The sequence below is a fragment of the Sminthopsis crassicaudata genome, chromosome 1, assembly GCF_048593235.1.
Source record: "Sminthopsis crassicaudata isolate SCR6 chromosome 1, ASM4859323v1, whole genome shotgun sequence".
Taxonomy (NCBI): Eukaryota; Metazoa; Chordata; class Mammalia; order Dasyuromorphia; family Dasyuridae; genus Sminthopsis; species Sminthopsis crassicaudata.
In genome coordinates this window covers 616,472,558-616,495,208 of record NC_133617.1, presented here as the reverse complement: position 1 = coordinate 616,495,208, position 22,651 = coordinate 616,472,558, and the positions used below count along the sequence as shown (strand labels likewise).

The 22,651-nt window shown below is 33.6% G+C and overlaps 1 protein-coding gene across 4 annotated transcripts in view; it reads right to left on the bottom strand.

The window, feature by feature from the left end:
- The window catches only part of C1H5orf34 (chromosome 1 C5orf34 homolog), a 35,052-nt gene extending 26,916 nt beyond the window's left edge, over positions 1–8,136 (bottom strand). Inside the window, exons 1-3 of one of the 4 annotated variants that reach the window (XM_074282564.1) lie at positions 4,715–8,136; positions 1,008–1,285; positions 757–846 (exon numbers count right to left, since the gene is read on the bottom strand). In XM_074282564.1, the coding sequence (XP_074138665.1) occupies positions 757–846; positions 1,008–1,202 (285 nt within the window). In that variant the 5' untranslated portion in view covers positions 1,203–1,285; positions 4,715–8,136. Of the gene's footprint in view, positions 1–756; positions 847–1,003; positions 1,286–4,603 lie in introns of those variants that run through there. The other 3 variants (XM_074282563.1, XM_074282562.1, XM_074282565.1) reach the window with 3 other exon arrangements.
- Between the last annotated feature and the right edge of the window lie 14,515 nt (positions 8,137–22,651).

The window sequence follows — 22,651 nt, the reverse complement described above, 5'->3', positions numbered from 1 at the left end:
GAACCATTCAAACTATCTCAAACTAGTTGTATTCTATACTATCTCCATGTCTTTAGCTTTTTTCCTAATGTCTGGAATGAACTTTTCCCATCAATGCTTGTAGAAATTCTACTTAATTCCCATAAGCCGCCTTCTCTGTGAAACCTTCCTTGACCTCTTTTTGGAACTCTCATGGTATGTTATACTCTCATACATTTATCTGGCTGTAATCATATTATATTTATATATTATATTTATTTGTGTCTATCTTATTTCCCCTAATAAATTGCAACTCTCTACAGGAAAACAGACTATCTCATTTGTCTCTGGGAACATTCCCAGGGCCTTCCTCAGCACTTGCAAATTAAGTAATTGTTCCACAGAGATCAAATTGAATATATATAAAAATCGGTATTTCACTGCTAAAAATATTAAAGGAACAAGAAATATTAGGATTGTAAACATCTTTTCAAATGTCTCTTTTACCACAAAAGACCTTACAATTTGCAGTGATTTTTAAGAATTAAAAAATGGTCATCTCTTGAAAAGTTAAGATTTGGCCTGAGGACAGGATGACAGATCACATAGCTCTTCTCCTAAATATGGAAATGCTTAAATCTCTTATTGCATGGAATCTACAGGCTTATATAAGCCACACTCGTGATTCTATTTCCAAGGGCCACAACAATGAACTAAAACAATTAATTGTAAAGGAATGATATCTAGTTTACTTTTTCAGGTTATATTTAAGAAAATCTGAGTCAAATAAAAGCTTACCTGTTTTCTTTCAGAAGGTATAATGCTTTCAGGTAAAAATGGACAACTAGAAAAGCAATTTCTAAAATCTAGGGCCTGCAATAATTGCTCCTATGAGAAAGAAAAACAAGTAAAATCATTAATTTGATATATTTCTTAATGGAGACAATGACAAGTTATCCAGAGATCTAATTATCTTACATCTTCACCAACCTCCCTCAATGATCTGATAGTATTATAAACAATAATCAGAATGTCCCATACTCACTCACTCTGTAATTACTAATAACAAATTGGGTCCTTTGACGAATTCTTTCTGGTTGCTGCAAAGGATGTGCTGAAATAGGAGGTGCCTTTTCAAATAGGAATTCAGAGCCACATGGAGAAAGCTGTAATTTGGAGCCATCAAGATAGTGTACTTCTACTGAATCATCTTCATAAAGTACCATGTGAGTTTCAATATCCATTGCTAATGTATGTAAGAGTTTTCCAAGAATAACCCTATACTAAATAGGTCATAACAGCATAGTTTTCTCAATGCATATTAAACCTGTTAAAATAAAAGAACAGATTAGTTTTATAGATTTAGACCTGTATAAGACCTGAGATTATTTAGTCCAGCATCTTCATTCTTTACAGATTAGGAAACTGAAGCCAGAGAAATTAATTGATTTTCCTGAAAATACCAAGGTAATAAATGGCAGTACCACAAAGAAATTAAATACTCTGACTCCATTTCTACTATATTATAAGAACTACATTCAAATTAGAGATTAGAATTTTCCATGGAATTCTTTATTTGTTCAATCGTTAACATGGAAATAAATGGAATAGAAGTTCTAATGAGTTGATCAGTTAAATATTTACTGAGTGCCTACTAATATTCCAGGTACTCTGCTATGTGCTAAGGATAAAAAAAGATTGAATCTTCATTACCATGTATGTTTACATTGTTACTATCTCCCCCAACTTTTTTGTTTTTTTTTTTTTTTTTTTTTTGTTATATAAATTTAAAACTCAGAAATTTTTTGTTTCTCAGTAAGGTAGAAACTTTTAAAAACCCACCTGAACATCAATTAATTTTCAGAACTTCATCATATTTTTATCTCCGTATAGCCTTCAATTATCAAAACCAGCAGTTTTCTGAAATTCTGTATCATTTTTCATAGAATTTACAGGTATGTGAAATGATATAAGCTGCTTTCTCTCAAGGTTATATGCATTTAGGTGATCCTAAGTAGTTTGCTCTTAAAGAACAGCTTTTTGAAAGTACCTATCATTCCAGCTAAACTGATTTGGTTTATTCCACAAAGCAGATTCTTTTTCCTCTATATTTATTTAAACACACACACACACACACACACACACACACACACACACACACACACACACACACACACTCTCTCTCTCTCTCTCTCTCTCTCTCTCTCTCTCTCTCTCTCTCTCTCTCTCTCTCTCTCTCTCTCTCTCGGACATTTACAGTACACATACTAGTTTATGCATTTCTTACTAGAGCAGCTAACTATGCCATCCCAAGGCAATTCCACTCATGATCATTTATTACAAGAAAATCTAAGAAACAAAATCTAACATATAACCTGGAAACAAGAGGAGTGCCCATTGATTGGGATGGAAAAAACTATGGAAAAGAATTGTAATGACATTACTGTGCAGTAAAAAATAATGAATTTGAAGAAACATGGCACTGCAGAAGAAAATAAGCGGTAAGAGAATGAATACACAAAAACAATGTAAAAAAAAAAATCACTTAAAGGTAATCAAACTGATTAACTACAAATGTTAATGAAGGTCAAGGAGCACAAAAAAGGAAACATACCTTCCCCATCAAAGCAGAAATGGAAATATATTAGATTGTAATGTTGTATAAACTAATGTGCTTACTATAATTATTATTTTTTATTTTTTTTGCTTCTTTTTGATTCAAGTGAGAGTTCAATATAGAGGATGGGTTGAATTATGACAAAAATAAAACTTTTTAAAAAGTAATTAACATTTCATTTAGGTGTTATCTGAGACTTGAACCATTATCAATTTCATTTGTTTTTGAGATAACATCCCTCAAATGAGTCCATTTTCTGGGGGGAAAATATTATTGGTTAGTTAACCTAGCAATAAATAATCTTTTACAAATAACTGCAAAAATAAATGACATACAACAGGCAATTTCCATGACAAGTCACTTTTTTTTTTTTTTTTAAAGTGCTCCACAAAATGTTTAACGAATAGCATTGATCACAGATAAAAGTGGAGACTGGGTATAAAAAGACAGATTAAGAAGGAAGGTCTTCAAGGTGGAGGAAAAAGAGTGAATTCTAACCCACTCATGCCAAAGAACAGTGGATGCCATTATACAAATATTTAATCCTTAAACTAGCATGTTTAAAACAGCCAGTTCTGCATACTTTGTGTTGGTTTTGCTTGGTTACAAAAAGAATGGTTGGTTTGGTATGGGAAAGAGGAGTATATTTTGCAATGGAGGTGATGTAAAAACAAAAGATAATAAAGATACAATTTTTGAAGTGTTATCATAAATCTTAATAAACTTATAGATTTAATTAATAAATGTATAAATAAATAGATTTAATAAGTCGAAATCAAAGGCAATTAGACTACATGGAGAAAGCATTCTGAATTAGTGCATCAGTTTTAATATGTTTAGTAAGTTATCTAAATTTGACAAAATTGGATGTCTCATTTCCATCTGTAAATTATTAATGAAATATACCATATTTCATTCAAAAAGTTATAAGAATTAGGTTAATTTCTCAAACCTCTTTTTCTCTATATATTTTACCTGGTTTCAACTATCCAATATTTATGTAATTGACTTAATTTGCACGTTTGCTCTATTTCCAAATGTTTATCGAACTTTACATGTATGCCCAAAATGCTTCTTTTCCCCTCCTTCCCGTGCATTTCCTTCTTATTTTTATAATTGCACCACCACATTTCCAGGCATATGGGCTAAAAACCTGGGAGTCGTCTTTGTCTCTTCTTAGCATCAAGTTCTGTTGATTCTAGCTTACCAGAACCATCACAGTCCTCTTTGACACCAAAACCTCATCAAAGCCTCTCGTTAATCCTCATCCGATTGATTGCAAAAATTTTCTAATTAGTCCTGAATAAAATCTACTCTTTCCTTATCCTGGTACTCAAGACTTTCACTCGCTGGCCCGAGTTCATCTTTTCAAACCGTTTAATCCAGCACGGAAAAAAAAAAGCACTCCCCCCCCTCATTCTAAGTGCTGCAGCCCAGTGAATCCAAGTCTCCTCATTTCTTTGTCAGGGGGTCTGGATTGAAATTTCGTCAACTCGGTATCCCTGGGACTACAAGAACCTATTTTCCGCCCCTGAATCCCGGAGATAGAGCCGCTGCTGGGTTACTGGTGTTAAATAAATGCGAGCTAGGAGAAACTTCCCTTCCCCACTTCTCACGGCTTCCCTCTTCCATAACATCCCCCCCGAGGGTGCCGCATCCGGGTCCTGACCCCTAAAACGCCACCTCCCCACAAAGACCCACTTTCCCCCTGGAAACAATCTTTTCTCGTCTGGTGACTCAGAATACGGGGCTGGAGGAAGGTTGCTTTTTAATCTAGTAGTTAATCGGTAGTTTTTAATCTAGGGTCCATAAAGGGACTATTTGGTAGTTAATTTTATTCCAGTGCAACAGATGAGCTTCGTTAACATTTACAGACGCTGCCTCGCCTGCCCGCCACTGGAGTCTGGGCCACGCGGCAGGCAGACAAAACCCAAAACAAAGAAAACCAAGTATTTCCCCCATAAGCAGGAAATAACGGCCAAACACCCTCAACCCTAAGCAATGTGATTCCAAGATCTCCAATCCCACCTCCTAACACTCCCCGGAACTTCTCAGGGACTGGAAGGAGGGGGGGCGGGATCACGTGATTTCTTTCAGCCTCGGTTTCCTTCCCTGAAAAAGGAAGGCTGTCCTGCCTACCGTTCCGGGTCATCGGTAATACTTCTTTGAAACAGCTTTGCACGCCAGCATAAACAGAAACTACCAGAAGCTGGAGAAGGATAAAACCACGAAGGGAGGACAGGAAATAGCTTCGATTCAGCAACCTCTACGGGAATGGGAGTTTCCGACTTTCCACGAAAGGATTTAACCGTCCCGGGGTTGAAAGCAGGAAGTCCCGCCTCCTTCCCGAAGTTACGCTGCTCATTGGCTAGCTCGAACAAGAGGCGGAGAAACACCCCGGGGCAGACGCCGCTCCGTGAGAGAGGAGCCCACGTAAGTCATGTAGGCACCGGAAACACCCAAAGGTCAGTGGTCCCCTTTTCACCATCCCTGTTTCCTGAGCGAGTTAATACTTTGCTCCAGCGGAAGTCTTCCTATATTTTCACTCTGGTGTACTCAAGGAGCACTGAATGTATGTCTAGCAGACCATGATAAAAGTGTAGTGTTCACGAATGGGAGTATGCGGCTATCCCACCGAGGAGAATTACTGGTAAATTAAGTAATTAACATGTTTACAATAATACAATAGTCCATTTCTTCTTTAGAAGCTCAACAATGTAGGCATCCTAATTATAAACCATGTAGACTTTCTTATCCCGAGTAACAAGTGAGTATAACATTCTGAATAAAAACAACATTGTGGCTACTCCTTTACATTCTTCATTGAGAACAGCATCTACAGAAATTTGAGAGCTTAGTAAAAATTAGAACTCTGTCTCAGATACACCTTTTATCCAAAATTAATGCATTAAAAGCAACAATGAGAGAAATCCGAAGAAATTAGTGGGAAAAGTTTTTCCTATTACTATAAAACCCCAATTTGTTTTAATTCTACATCAAGGAAAAGGGGAAGTCACTTCACTATAACTAAAACTTTCTCATGTATAAATAGGTCTTGATTAGTCATCAGGACGTAAGGAGGAAGTGACCTGAGCCACCTTATTTAAAGTGAGGAAGGCAATAAATAGCAGACCTGGGTTTCTTTTTTAATTCTGTTTTGAAGTCAGATCTTCTGACTTAAAATCCAGAGCTGTAGGATTGTTCTATCCAGACCTGAAATAAATACATAAGTGAATATGCCATTGTCCAGACTATATTGTAGGGACAGTTCTTAGTGGGAAATTTACCCAAAAAGCCCCACTTACTAAGCAGAATAGAGTAGGTTGAGTTGTAGTTAGTTATATGCTGCTACAGGTGATGTGTGATGAACTGGATGCTGTGTTGAATTGAGAGGGAAAGAATGTACATCTAAGAAATCAAATAGTACTGTCAATGAACTCTAGATTTTCCTCAAAATAAAAACATCATCTTTAAATACCAATATTAATTCTGTGCTAGGTGTAATCATGGAATAGAATTTCAAAGGAATCAAAACTGCTATCACTCACAAGGCAAAGTAGTAAGAGACAGAGGGTATAAAAATGCTGCAATGTCAATGAAAAATTATATATCACAAAATCAAAGAATTGTGTGATCAGACAAGTGGGTTGGGCCTGAAGTAAGTGATAACAAGTGGAAAGCCTGAGTGTTAGCTTCATCTGTATAATAGGAATAATACCTGAAGCAGCTATAACTAGGGTCTGTTAAGTTCAAATATGATAAAGTGTTTTGCAAGTCTTAAAATACAATATAAATGTTGCTATTATGACTGTTGCACTGACTCTAACACAAATAATTTACTATTTTTAAATTTCTGAATCCAAGCTTGTCAATATTTTAGTAGTCTCTTCTCCCATCTATCAGAAATGTTTTAACAGATTTAACAAATATTCCAGGCACTGGAAGCATTAAGTGAGAAAAAAAATATATGTATATGTGTGTGTATAGTTTTGACAATTTATAAAAGGTTTTTATTTACAAAGTTACAAGACTTAAGGTTATTATCAAGAACAATTATGTGTATTAAGTTAAAAAAAAAGTAGAGGGAAGATTCTGGAAAAATGTCAGAAATTTCAAGCTCTCCAGATTTCCCCCACAAACAGAACTAATTTGCATCCCAGGGTGAACATAGGCCAATGCAAAACAAAACAAAAAACAGGGATCCCCTGGGGACACCTGGAGAAGACCATAAAAAAGGTCTCAGGAGGATATTAACCAGTATAAAGTGAAATACCTCGAGGCTAGCTCCATAAAAAAAGCAAGCTGGAGCATCCTTCTGGACAGCATGGAAAATCTGGGGTCTGAGTCTGGAACACAGAGGGAAAGGCCAGGCTCAGGTATGCTGCTGAGATGTGACTCTGGAGAAGGAACCAGCACACTGGTGATTGTAGAAGCATTAGGGCAGGAATGCTGCTGGCATTTGCAGAAGGGTGGAGCTTTTAGTTTGGGGTTCTAGGCCAAAAGGGAGAGAAATGAAGCTAGAGGACACAATCCCTCCAAATCCAATTATAGAGATAAAAAAAAATGAACAAAGGAAAAAGAACACAATCATAGAAACTCATTATGGGAATGGGTTCATCTTCAGAGGACAGTGGGGGGAAAAAAAGCCTACAAAAAGCAATGTTAAATGGCTATTTGCCCAGAAAATTTATAGTACTCAAAAAAAGACTTTATAAATCAAGTGGGAGACTTCACTTCTCAGATTGGTTAAGACTGAAGGAAAAAATGATGTTTGAAGAGATGTGAGAAAACTGGGATACTAATGCACTGTTGGTAGAGTCTTAAAATGACCCAACCATTCTTGAAGAGCAATTTGGAATTATGCCCAAAAGGCTATAAAATTGTGCAAACCCTTTGACCCAACAGACTTTACTGGGTCTGTATCCTGAAGAGATCATAAAAGGAGGAAAAGGACTCATATGTGCAAAAAATGTTTGTTAGCAGCCCTTTTTGTAGTGGCAAGGAACTGGAAACTGAATGGATGCCCCTTAGTTGAGAATGGCTGAATATAGTATATGAATGTAATGAATGTTATTATTTTATAAGAAACTATAAGGAGGTTTATTTTAGAAAAGCCTGGATACGAACTGATGCTGAGTGAAGCTAAACCACGAGAAAATCGTACACGATAAACTTGGCTCTTTTCACTAATAAGATGATTCAAAGCAATTCCAATAGATTTGTAATACAAAGTGTCATCCACATCCAGAGAAAGAACTATGGAGACTGAATGTGGATCAAAGCATAATAAGTCCTTTCATCTTTGTTGTTATTGTTTGTGGTTTTTTTTTTTCCCTTTCTTGTGTTTTTTGCCTTTTGATCTTTTTTTTGGTTTGTTTTGCTTTTTTCTTTTTTTACACCTGATGAACATGGAAATATGTTTAGAAGAATTGTATATGTTTAACCTATTTCGGATTCCTTGCTATCTTTAGGAAGCAGGAGGGGAGAGGATAGGAAGAAAAATTTGGATCACAAGGTTTTGGAAAGGTGAATGTTGAAAACTATCTTTGTATGTATTTGAAAAAATAAAATACTATTAAAATTTAAAAAGTGAAAAAAAAAAAAAAAGAATGTTTAAAATAAAATTTTTCAAGAGGAAAAATAACCAAGTGAGAGAACATAAGGAAAAACTAAAAAACAAAATAAGAACCATCCAATAAAATAAGATTATGAGAAAAAAGAAGTTAACCAACTAGAAAAGAAAGTAGAAATTTCAAGAAGAAAATAATTGTTTGAAAATTAGAATTGGAGGAGGATTCCACCATGCAAAGATGGTGGAGTAAGTTGGTAAATTTCAAGCTCTCCAGATTTCCTCTACAAATGGAACTAATTTGTGCCTCTGGACAAACTTAGACTGGTGAAAAAAATTCTGACAGAACAAGGGTCCTCCAGGTCAACCCAAGATCTGATGAAAGTCCCCAGTGGGTGATTAGCTCTAGTAAAATGCAAACACCTCTGGTGTAACAGTATGGAAACAACTAGCGGGAATTCCTGGGGCTGTCTGGGTGTGAATGGAGCCTCAGCAGCAACCACGGAAACTTTGACCTCTTGGACTGAGTCTGATCCCTAAGACTGAGGGAACCAGCTAGATTAAGAACACTAGGCTCAGCTGGAGGCCCAGCTATGTTGCAGAGATGTGACCCTGCATGAGAAGGAACTAGCATACCTATGAGTCCACTTTCTTTTGAGCTACTCTATTGTTAATGTCAGTCTTTGTAAAAAAAAAAAAAAAAAAAAAAAAAAAAAAGATTTGTCTATGTTGAGTTTCTTGAAATTGATTTGGATTTAATTAATAGAGTCTTGAAAATCTGCAAGTTCATCATAGAATATCCATTTCTCTCTCTCTCTCTCTCTTTATATATATATATATATATATCCCCTCCAAAATATATATATATATATATGTACATATATATATATATCCCCTCCAAAATTTATAAAGAAATAAGGAGGGAGGGAATAAGATATGGTGGGGTGAAGAAGGTGTTTATATTAACAGGAGTGGGATAGAGTATGTAGTCAATGGGAATGATGATAAAGAAGAATCCATGGATGGGGGGAAGTTAAGTAACAGAATTAAAGTGGAAGACTTAACAGGGATAGGGAATAGGAGTTATATATAAACACTACAAAAGGATCAGGAGTAGAATTTATTAGGAAAAAAAGTAAGACTAGTAATAAAATCTTAAACAAAATCAAACTTAAAAGATTCAGTCAAGAGAGAAATCTACATTTTATGTCAACCACATTAACATTGTTTTAAATGCATGTTTACATATGGGTAAATACATATGTACATATATATGTTAGATTATATGTGGATATGGATGCATATGCATGTATGTGTATATAGATCTATATTGTGTGAATGGACATGAATATATGTACATATACATATAAATATATCTATGTTTAGCCTGCTTGGGGGAAGTGGGAAAATGAAAGGGGGGAAAAAGGGAGGGATAAATTAAAATGTGCACAAAAGAGAACTAAAGAACAACTATAAGGAAGCAAAGATGAACACTCATGAATATAATCTCTATTATTACATATGATTTCTTGAGATGGAAACTGTTATTTTTTTTAATCCTCCCTGATGTTTTGCTGGGCACATGATAATGTTTTATTTTGTTTCTTTATTTTCCTTTTCTTTGTTTTTTCTATCCTGTTTTTCCTTATTTTGTATTTTGTTCATTAAAAAAAAAGAAATAAAGGAGAGCTTTGATGTATTATATCTATATATCTTAAGTAGAAGAAATATTTAACCTTTGTCAGGTTATTTAAAAAAATGCCATACAGGAAAAGAAGACAACTGTTTGCTTCAATCTAAAAAAAATTGAGGATTTTTCTAAAGAAGAGGAACAGAGTGTTCTGAGAGAAGCAGGTTGTTCTCCATGAAATGATAAAATGGAGTCATTGAAGCAGTTAAGTGAAGGATCTTTCAAAAACATTTAAAAGAAGAGAAGAGAAATAGTAGCTGGTCATTCCCTCAGTGAAAAATACTGAAGCAGCTATTTTAAAAAGTTTTTTTTATTTTCCTGGGCATATATAGCCAAGGCATAACAGAAAATTTATCAAAGCTTACAAATTGATGATTAAATAGTCATAAGGGATTGAGAAATGACCAAGATTTAGGAAATAAAAGTGAAGGGCAAAGGGGTAGAGATGGTGTTTTCCCTTCTGCTGCTCTCTGAAGGCAAGGGATACAGAGAAGAAAATTTCATTGTACAGAAAATAATTGTGTCTTTAAAAAAAAATGTGACTGAAAATAGGTTTTAGATTTTTGGATCACAACTTAAAACACACAAATTACAGGTTCCTATAGAGATGTAGTGCAACTAACAAAGTTTGTTTGGTTTCTTGAATATTCTAAAGGGTTACAAAAAGGAGGAGAAAATGACTTTTGTTGATTTATAAAACTAGACACCTTATAAAGAGTAGCTAATTAAGGAAAAATAGTTATGACACATAAGCCAAAGAAGAAATACCCAATAAAACATCAATAAAGCCTACACAATATCATATGTTGATGAAACACAAATTCACAAACCTTAGGCAATATATAAGAGGAACTAAAGGCCTGAATGCAAGGGGGGAAAATATGACTTCAAGAATCACTGAGACTTAGTGTGAAATATGGTTCTGGTAGGGTATATACCCTTTTCAAATAGGTTAAGGGGAGACTATACTTGTGTGAACCAGTCCAGAAACTAACAGCCACAAACATCTGGTGAAAACAATGGAAAAACAAATATAAACAGTTTTACCAACATCTTTACTACCGCCCTTCTGCACAGGAGGAAATAAATAGATTCTGGACCCATCAGACTTAGAAGTCTGAGAGAGGCAGTATATATCAGTGATATGAGACTTGAATTATGCAAACATCTGTGGGAGTGCTCTAACTAGCCAGTAGCAATTTCCTGGCTTGCCACTGAAATGAAAATTGGCATTTTCAATCTTCAAAACACCCCCAAAATAGGCAGAAAATTCTATTATGGATATAAATATCACTAATTGGGTAAAGTAGGCTGATGGCTGGGACAAAAATGGGGAAAGCCATTTCTGGAAGAAAATAACCATTATTTTCTATAGACACAAAAGCCTATTGTAGCCAAACTTGTGCCCTAGATTTTGGGAATGTGAATTTAAAAAGGATTTTAAGAGATTAGAAATATGGTGTTCACATTCAAACTACTTGAAACAAGTAGTATTTTTGATGGTTTATTTCTGTGATAAATTTTAATTTTATGAGTCATATACATGTGCTTCTGACATTAGGCTAAAATAGACCTAAATGAAATGAAACTGGATTGAGCTTATTTTTCTGTCTTTAATTTGGCCAGAGTTGCATGCCACTATAAAATTGAAACAATCCAATGAACCCATCAGAATATAAATTAAGATCTTCGGAGACACCTGGCACTTGAATGTTAAAACAATTTCTCTAAGTTGCATACAGGTTTCTTGGAGTTGAAAAAAGTAATACTTGGGAGGGAGGAGGCAGGAAGAGCTGCTGATCACTGATATGAAGCAAAAACACAAACACCTGTCATAGCCAAACTATCAGGCTAGAATACTGAAGAGTGAAAAAAAGTGACTGTTATTGATGAAACTCAAAATCAATTTTTCAGTCAAGGCCATATACTAACAATCAGAAGTTGTTTTGGGTAAGTTTATAATATCTGAAATGAAGATGGAATGTTACAACATTAATTTATAACATGCCACTTATTAAAAAAGTTTTCTCCACAAGATAAAATTTTTTCATTGATATAGGCAGTTCATGTGATTTAAATCCTAATTAGAAAACTCTTCAAAAAAGAGATTTGGTATCTAATGTGATAGAAGTATGGCTTCATGATGAAGAATTTTAAAATGTTTTTAAGTAACATGAATTTGATCCAATACCATGTGAAACAAGTGACCGTAGTAAAAGTATAAAGTTAGTTCTGCTATAACTGAACATATGTGTTATTAAAAATTACCCTGCTATACAAAATTATTCAATTAAAAACTACAAAAGTAATGGGGAAAATGGAGGTAGAAGTGCAATACTCAAAAACTTTGAAACGCATTTAAAAAAAAAAAGATAGGATTTCTTGGTCATGTAAGCAACAAAGATAGAGGTTTGGGCATTTTTTTCTTGATTCTCATAACTTCTCAAACCTCTTCTAGACAAAAAAATATGTACCAAAGGCAAAGCAACTCGAGCTATTTTCATGCTCCAAGATACCCAAATTCCAAAAGCTTAGACACACACGCGCACATACATGTTTACTGATCCTGAGCTCCCTCAGCACTTCTCCTCTATCTTCCACAGTACCATCAGTGATGCGTCTAAAGATATGACACAAGTTAATAATAAAATCATTAATAATAAAATCTACCTTCAAGTACTATCCTCCGTCTTATTTCTAGTTTTGTGAAAATCCTTTTTCCAGGATGCAAAAATTTGTCTTGGACAATGACAGCAAATCAGCACAGTTCCAATTCTTTAAGAGCAAAAGTCTACTAGAGGCTACAACCCTGTAGAATCAGTGCATTAAAGCTCTGAACTGCTAGCATTGGGCCAAAGAAATAAGGAACAGAAGGAGTGGAATAGGACAACATATAAGGAAGGTTACATGTGGAACATGGTATATGTAGCACTAGATGGAAAAACCACAGCATCCATTTGGATCTAGTCCCGACCACTCCAATGTTATTTGGAACAAAGACCTCTGCTGGTGAACTGCCCAGCATGGGAAGAGGTTGAGAAGCTTTGAAATTAAGTCCTTAAGAAAACTACAAGCACAAGAGAAAGTCAGAAAGTGGGCTAAGGAAAGATAAGGGAAAAAAGACTGAAATAACTAAAGATCTCAGAAAAATAACTCAAAGACCTTTAATATAAACAGATAAATCAACAGGAAAAACACTAACTATAGGAAGTATGGTTTCAAGATCTAGTAAATGAATCCAAGCATCTGTGAGTGAAAACAAAGGAAAGTGATTCAACACCTGAAGGGATAGAAGATCCTGGGGACTTTTAGAAGAACATGAACTACACAAAACACTGTTCCTAAAAAGAGAAAATTATCAGAGCAAAATTTATGGCCTGCACAGCAAACATAATGGGCAGAATTAAAAAAAAAAAAATTCTAGAATGGAAAAGACAAGCCTTAACAAAAAAAAAAAAAAAAAAAAAAAAAAAAGGAGAATAAGTTGAGAATGCAAATACACAGAAGTGAAGGTCATTCCAGAAGAATGGAAGCAAAAAAAAACCACCAACATTAAAATAAAATATGCTCTACATGCAAACAAAACATACTGATCCTTCTGGAAGACAGGATGGGTAGAGATACAATGTAAGGATGACAGAAGAACAGGACACAAAAGGACAAAAAAACCCTTAAAATCACAATGCAGGAATTGCCCAGAACTTCTAAATATAGAAAAGCAAATACCAATTTTAAAAATTCACAGCTTATCTTCAGAAAAACAAGCTCAAAGCTTCAAATTTTTAAGACACATGTAGTTAAATTTAACAATTCAATTCATAAATAAATTCTACAAAAGATCAGAAGAAAAAACCTTCAAATACAAAAAGAAAGGATATCTAAATAATGCATTATTATTCTACCCTCACTGGAAAAATGTTGGAGAGAATCACTAGAAAATACAAGAGGTTATGAAATAATATCTTCTGAAGACGAGATCAAGATGCAACCTAGAGTGATGTAGCCTTTGGATATGAACTTAACCATACATGAAAAAAAGATGAATATTCAATAATTCATTTTGAAAAACAAAAAACTAGAATATAAAAGGGAAATATAAAGAAGTGGGGATAAAGGAATAAAAAAAACTGCATTTACAGCATTGGGGGGGAAAACAAACCCATAACAAAAACAACAAACCAGTATTAGAGACAGAGAAAAAATTTAACAACACTTCCACACCTTAAACTAGATTTTAAAATCAAAAACCATCTGGTACTGTTTAAAAAAATAGAGGAATAGATCAATGGAACAGATTAGACAAAGGTGATTCAGAAATAACAGAACAACCCAATATTGACAAGTAGAAAACATAAGTTACCTAAGAACACTGCTTATTTAATAAAAATCATTCAGAAAAATAGAAAACAATCAGGTGGAAAGCAGGCTTAGACCAACATCTCATGCCATTTTCCACAATACATTCTAAATGGATATGATACCTTAATATTAAAGATCATTATTTAAGAATGATAACTGTATCATACTTTTCAGAGCTTTAGGTAGAAGATATATCCCTAACCAAACAAGAGAAAGAGGCAATTACAAAAGACAAATAGATGACTTGTAATCAAATGCAAAACTTCAGCACAAAAGCTTTACTGTATCTAGAATAAGGTAATCTAGGTGCACCTAGAATAATACCAAGGAAAGCAGTCAAATGAAGGGGAAAAGTTGCTATCAGTTTCTCTGATAAGGATTTGGTATCTTAAAATGTAACAATTTATAAAAATATAAGACTAATAATTCCAATAGATAAATGTCAAATGATATGAACAGCTGCCAAAATAACTGTAAAATATTCATGAAAGAATGCTCTGAATAAAGAGCAAATAATAAAGAGAAATGCAAATCAATATGGCAAAAGTGACCTCAAAATGGCAAATCACTGCTGAAAGTTTTGTAGAGAGATAGGCACATACACTGTTGGGTGAAGCCATGAAATGGTGAAACTATTTTGGGAAGTAATTTGGAATTAGGCAAATAAAATAACTAAAATGCCCATATCCACTGAACCAGAGACTCCATATTATTAGGCTTATACCCCAAGGAAGCCACTGATAAGGAGAAAATCTTCATATATTCCAAAATATTTATAGGTTCACTCTCTGTGACAATCAAGAATTAGAAACAAATGCCCATCAAATGGGAAATGGCCATATAAACTGTGATACCTTAATGTAACAGAACATTACTGTGCTATAATAAATAATGTGTGATTAATCCAAGGATGTTTAAGAACTGAATCAGGGTGAAAGAGACAAGAAAACAATATGTAAATGGAAAGAATGACACACCAAAAAAATCAAAAGTAAATATAACAAAATTATAAAGAATCAACAAGATTTGAAGAGATGAGAACACAACTTCAAACTTTCCTTTTCTGGACATTCTATAGGTAATACAGATTATTAAATAGCTGTGTTGATTTTTTTTTTGTCCTCTCCAAGAAATATCTGCCATAGGAGATGGATCTCTGGGAAGGGAGTAGGGCTAATTTAGGGGAAGATACTTGTGACAATTATGATGATATAAGAAACAGAAAATATCAATAAAATAGAAGTTTTATACATGTTGAAATAGTTGAATGAAACATAAATGTAACAACAAATAATGGCTATGTTTTGGATCTTATGCTATGGGATGGGTTCTGATTTGGCCTAGGCTAGCAAAATTAAGGGTATAGCTATAGCTGAGAAGGTAATTTCAGTAGGGCAACTATGAGGCAAAGGGCAGTTATAACCACAAATCAAGGTCAAATGTATGGGTATGGACTAGCCCCCCTCTCACCACTTCTACTGCATGAGAAAATAAATGATAATTAATGACATAGAAAAAATAACAACAAAATTAATCTGGTCAAGAATTTCAAGGGAACTAATGGAAAAAAAATCAAATTATGGTGGCCTAGCTGTACCTGATCTAAAACTATATTATAAAGCAGCAGTCACCAAAACCATTTAGTATTGGCTAAGAAATAGATCAGTTAATCTGTGGAATAGGTTAGGTTCACAGGACAAAATAGTCAATAACTATAGCAATCTAGTGTAACAAACCCAAAGACCCCAATTTTTAGGATAAGAATTCACTTCTAAATTTTTAATAGCTATATAGAGGGAAAGAGCAAAGGATCAAACAAGGATTACTTTTGCTTAAGGTGGATGAAATGACGACTTAATAGGGAAAAAGCAAAAGCTGGTCCAATTAGATTCATAAATCTATAAAGTTAGATGAGAACTCTGAAGCCATTTAGTCCAATTTCTTTATTTTAAACATAAAGAAATACACTTATAGAGTTGAAGTGATTGTGCCCAAGATCATATAGATGACAGCATCAGGGATAAGAGTTGAATTCGGGTTCTCAAGACTTCAGGCAAGCTTTTCCCATGGTATCTGTAGGGGTGTTTTTTGTTTGTTTTTCTGCCAAGGGAAACTTTTGCATTTGAAAAGACTGAACAATAACTGAGAGAGTTGATACCAATATAAGACATAATGAGAACATTAAGTTACCTTTGATGATTTATATCACTGTGAGCAGAAGAGACTTTAAGCATGAGTAATTAAATATATGATATAAGTGCTACATTAGCATAATGAACTTTAAAAGATTCAAGAGAATGGATGAATTTTACATATCTAAAAAAAAGGAAATGATGTGAATTCGCAAATTACAGGCCATTGAGCCTAATTTAGGTTACTGCAAAAATACAAGAAATAATTAATATTTAGAAGGAAACAATGATGACAAAAAACCTTCAAAAGAGATTTCAAGACAGTCTTGTTAGACTAATATTATTAACAGAATTACCAACCTGGTAGATTGGGTGAAAATAAAGATATTTAGTTGACCTAAAGTTTTAGCAAAAAAAAAAAAAAATTCTTATGAAAAATTGGGGAAAAGTAATAGAACAATTAGATGGATTCAGTATTGGTTCTATGGCTGGATTCAAAAGAATGATATTTAAGGGTTCAATTTTAATTTCAGAATATTCTCAGATGAAGTACTTCAGGGATCTGAACAAGGCTGAGTTATTTTTAACATTTTTGTTAATGCTTTGAAGAATAGTAGCATTCTTATTAAATGTGCAAATGACAGAAAGCAGAACAAGGGATATCAGTCAAGATTAATGAATACATTGACAATCTAGAAAACTGGGTTATATTTGAGTAGATGAAACTTACTTGGGATAAGTGTAAAGTTCAATACTTTAAAAAAATTTATAAATCAGTTTTACAAATACAAGATGAGGAAACCATTATTACAAAGCAATTTGTCTGAAAAAAGATATGAAGGGTTTTGTCAATGAAGCGTTTTGTGGATTGCAAGTTCAGTGAGTCACCAGTATATCATCCCAGGCTGAAAAGCTAAAAGGATCTTGGCTGCATTATAGTTTAAGTTAAATGACCATGATTACAGCTCTTCTGTCAGATCACATGCTGGGTATTGTGGTCAGTATGGGTGACAATTAATAAATGACATCAGTATGATGAAGAATATCTAGCAGAGGGCAACAAGCATAGTGGAGTTCATGTCAAATGAAGAGTAACAGAAAATGGTGATTTTTAGTTTGAAGAAAAAGACTTTGAAACTTATGATAATTGTGTTCAAGTGTTTGAAAAACTGTCATACTAGATAAGGAATTATGCTTGTTTTCCTTGGCCTGGAAAGGGAATAGCATAAGCAGCAAAGGATTGGAAGTTAAAAAGGGAAGAATTTAGGTCACAGGAAAAACCCTAACAATTAGGGGGATATCTCAAGGTGAAATAGGTTACTGCATTCACCTTCACTGAAGGGCTTTAAGTAGAGGCTAGACTCATAGAGGATTGATTTCCTTTTCTAATTAAGCATTGTACTTAATTCCATCAAATTCTGAAACTGTGATAGTTTAACCAGCTCAAAGACGGTAAAGTGAGTTGACCAATCACAAGTAATAAAAGTCTTCAATCATCTCTCTACCATACTGCTCTGGAGAGCTTACAATTTTAAGATACATGCAAAATTACTAAGGGCAAAGAAGTTAGGTGAAAAGGGCAAAGAGAGGTTGTACTTAGGTTAAGTCTTCAAAGAGAGTTGGGAGGGAAGGAGCCCATTCCAGCCATGAAGTAGAAGAGCTGGACAATAGAGGTGGAGCAGACAGAATGATTCATTTAGAAAAACAAGTTGATTAAGGAGCAAATTAGGAAAACAAGGTATAGTCCATTTCTAAGATCTATGAAGAAGGCTAAGATGACAGGAAAAGATAATAAATATTGGAGATTTGGGAAAATTTGAGCCACTAATGCATTGTTGGAGTCTTGAAATTGAAAACTGTTCTGTCCAAAAGATTATTATTACATTGTGCATACCTTTTGATCTAGCAGTGTCTCCACTGGGCCTGTATCCCAAAGAGCATAAAAAAGGGAAAAGAACACACATGTGCAAAAGTTTGTTGCAACCCTTTTTGTTGTGTCAAGGAACTGGAAACTGAGTGGATGCCCATCAGTTGGGGAATGGCTTGAATAAGTTATGGTATATAAATGTTATGGAATATTATTGTTTTATAAAAAAACAATCAGCAGGATGACTTCTGAAAGGCCTGGAAAGACTTATATGAACTGATGTTAAGTGAGCAGAATCAAGAGAACACAGTATACAGTAACAAGATAATGTGTTAACAACTGTGATGGATTTGGCTCTTTTCAACAATGAGGGGATTCAAGGCAATTCCAACAGACTTGTGATGGAAATGTCATTTGCATCCAGAGAAAACTATGAAGACTGAATGTGGATCAAATCATGGTATTCTTAATTTTTTGTTGTTTCTTTTATCTCATTCTCCCCCCCCACTTTGATCTGATTGTTCTTGTACAGCATGATGAATGTTGTTTATCAATTGCTTGCTGTCTTGGGGGGAGGGAGAAAAAAATTGAGAGAATTTTGCAAAGGTCAGTGTTGAAAACTATCTTTTGCATGTATTTCAAAAATTAAAATATTATTTTAAAAGTTGACTAAAGGTATTGTGAAATGAGGAAAGATAGGTTGGAGCCAGATTGCTGAGCCTAGAATATCATGATGTGGAGTTGTTTTGCTCAATGGGAAAGAATTTGGGGCAAAGGATCAGACATGCATTAAGAAGATTATTCAAGTAGGAAATGTTTAAAATGGACTGGAGAGGAGATATTCTAGATACAGGAAGAAGAGCTAATAGTCGATTACAATTATCCAACTGAAAAATGAGGATTTAAAACACAATGGAAAAAAGGAGAATGAAAGCAGAATACCTATGTGGCAAAGTATTTGAATTGGTAGTTTTAAAAAAATATCAGTAATTGGAGCAACTAGATGGCACTCTGGATAGAACATCAGCCCTGAAGCCAGGAGGACCCGAGTTTAAATTTGGCTTCAGACACTCAACATTTACTAAATGTTTAATCCCGACTCAAAAAAAAGAAAAAAAAAAACACATTAAAAATATCAGCAATCATAAAAAAAAAAAAAAAAAAAAGCTCCAAATTTGCAATAGTCAACACTTACACTGGGCTTGCAAAGCACTTTAAAATAGCTCATTTTATCCTCATAATGCCAGGAGGTAAAGGCTACTATTCCCATTTTACAAAAAGAGAAAGATTTAATTTACTCTGAGTCACACAGAGTAAATGCTGAGGGCTGAACTTGGGATTTAACTGTTCACTCCAAGTTAAGTTATATAGTTCACTCTATACACTGTGTCATATAACTGCCCTCAATAAGAGAAATGCAAATTACAACAGAAGTTTCACCTCATCAGATATGCAAAAATGGCAAATGTTATTAGAGGAGTGTGAGGATAGGTACACTAAATACATTGCTGGTGTACTAGTGAAATGGTCCAACCCTTTTGAAAAAAATTTTAGAAATATATTTCAAAATGTCATTAAATGAAGGGATACATACCCTTTGACCCAGTGATACTACTTAGCTAACAAGGAAACAAGTCTCATGTGCATAGAAATACTGTCAAGATTCTGGCGTGGCAAAAAATTACAAGAAAAATAGGTACTCATTGATAGAAAAATGCTTGAATATGAAAAATTCAGAACTTGGTTAGACTTAACAACTTACCTAATGACCACAGTATTATAAAAGAAAACAATGTGGAAAAGTCTTTAGAACTCATCAATTTACAGACCAACCTTGACTTTTGAGCAATAAAAAGTAAAGCATCCTTTCCATTTTTTAGATACAGCCAATGTATCGATTTATGAATGTGCAAAAGAAAGTTTTGTTTTAGGGAAGGAAAAGTTATTGGAAAGTGGCAGTGGAAATAATTTTTAAAAGAAAAAGCAATGAGAAAAGAACCCACATGTGCAAAAATGTTTGTGGCAGCCCTTCTTGTAGTGGCAAAGAATTGGATATTGAGTGAATGTCCCTCAATTGGGGAATGACTAAATAACTTACGGTATATGAATGTAATGGAATATTACTATTCTATAAGAAATGATCAGCAGGATGATTTCAGAAAGGCCTGGAGAGACTTACATGAATTGATCAGCACCAGAACATTATATGACGGACTTAGCTTTTTTCCACAATGAGGTGATTCAAAGAAATTCCAATATATTTGTGATGGAAAGAGCCATCTGTATCCAGAAGAACTATGGAGATTAAATGTGGATCAAAGCATAATAGTATTTTCACCTTTATTATATTCTTTTTTCCCCTGTTTGATCTGTTTTTTCTTGTGCAGCATGATAAAATGTGGAAACATGCTTAGAAGAAATACTCCTATTTAATCTATATTGAATTACTTACAGTCTAGAGAAGGGAAGGAAAGGGAGTAAAATTTGGAACAGGTTTGCAAGAGTGAATGTTAAAATTATCTTTGCATGTATTTTGAAAAATAAAAAGCTGTTATTAAAAAAAAAAGATAATGGATGGAAGAGGTTGTTTTTTTTTTTCTGCAAAAAAATTAATAGGATTTTAAGCATTGCAAGTCATATGGATGAGGATAGAAAATAACAAATTCTCAAGGCCATGTGGTAAGTATACTCAATCTTACTTGAAAAAAGTCAAGTTTTCAAGAGAAGGTAATTAGTTTTGGAGATATTGAGTATTATCTAGTTCTATGGAAATATTCAGAATGTAGTTTGATATATGAAAATATAGTCTGAAAGTAATGTTGGAAATGAAGATATTTTAGTAATAATTTGAAGGCTATAGGCCATATTAATAGCTATAATAATCTCAAGGACTTATTTGTAATGCTAATCTCGCCTCAGTTCCAGTTTGAGAAACACTTCCTTTCTACCCAGGCATTATGGCAATACATTTTGAACTGTTGTCATGGTGCTTAATATTTTTTTTCCTTACTATGTGCTGGGAAGGGAGGGGGAAGCTGAAAGTTTTTTTTTTCCCCTTTTCTCTTCATAAACATTTCTTTTGAATTTCAAGAATAATATAAAGGAGAACAACATTGAAAAGATCAATTTTTACTTCAGAGAACTACAAGTGAAACATAATTCAGAGCTGGTAGAATGAGACATGTGTTGTCAAAACATGGCCAAAACGTTTATTCTGTTTTGCTTAATTGTACTTTTTGGTTACAAGAGAGCCTTCTTACTGGTGGTGATATTCAGGACTTAGGGAAGTAAAACAGTTCTAGAAAAACATCAATAGAACATTTATGAAATAAGGAAAAAAATAAGTTTGTTTCTTTTTGGTCAAAATAGTCAAAGATTAAATCTAAGAATCTTACTTATTCCAACAAATGTCACATGTGGGACAAGCTCTTTTAAAGCCATTTAAAATAAAATAAAACAAAACCTGGCAACCACTACAAAACTTCATTTAAAGAAACCCAAACTTTTTTATTTAAAAAAAAAAAAAAAAAAAAAAAAAGTCATTTTAAACTAGTATATTCAGCAAATAAACAGGCAGAAAATTTAGTCAGAAACCTAACTGTATTAACTGACACAAATAAAAGTTCCAAATGTGTTACAGTGCATTATTAACAGTACTATTTACATGCATATTTACAATTTTTTTTATACATAAGTTTTTGTTTTTTACCTACTTATAGTAAGTTGGAAATAAGTACAGGTTTCAAGTTTGGTAGGCAATTTACTTAAATTACTTATCAGTACAAAACCAAACTGAAATTAAAGAATATCAGGAAAAAAAAAAAGACTCTTTAAAAATTATAAAGGAAAAAAAAATGGAATTATATATGTAGTAGATGAATAAACCTATTAAAATTCCCAAGTACAAAATCTTCACAACTACAAAATAAAATTGAAGAAGTCATATAAATTAAATCAAAATTTCCAGTTCTTTTAAGGAGGATAATCAAGTTAGTGATGTGAAAAAATTAAACTTGTATATCTAAAAAGAAAAAAAAAAAAAGGCTGCCTAAGTAGCAGAAAATGTATGCTTGACTTTGTTCTTGAAATATTTTTTTTTAATCACAGAAACACTATGGTTGTTTGAGCTTTTTCCTATAAAATGCTTTAGCTATCAATTTTCTTCCACAAACTAATTTTTAAAGACCCTGGTAAGTAGTATTTTGTTTGCATATGTAACAGTTGTTAGAACAAGTTCAAACTCTGAATGCTAAAGCTTTTTTCATGATTATGACTCATATTTGAGACCCAATTTGTTAGTGGATACTTATTAACCTAAAGTTGTATTATTCATAGTTACTAAGAGGGTGCTACATTTATGTAGTAATGTATAAGCTAAGGTTTATTTTTTCTTATGGAAAATAGTATTTTAGTAAGATAAGCTTCTAATCAGTAAAATCTTCTTTCAACATGTCACTTA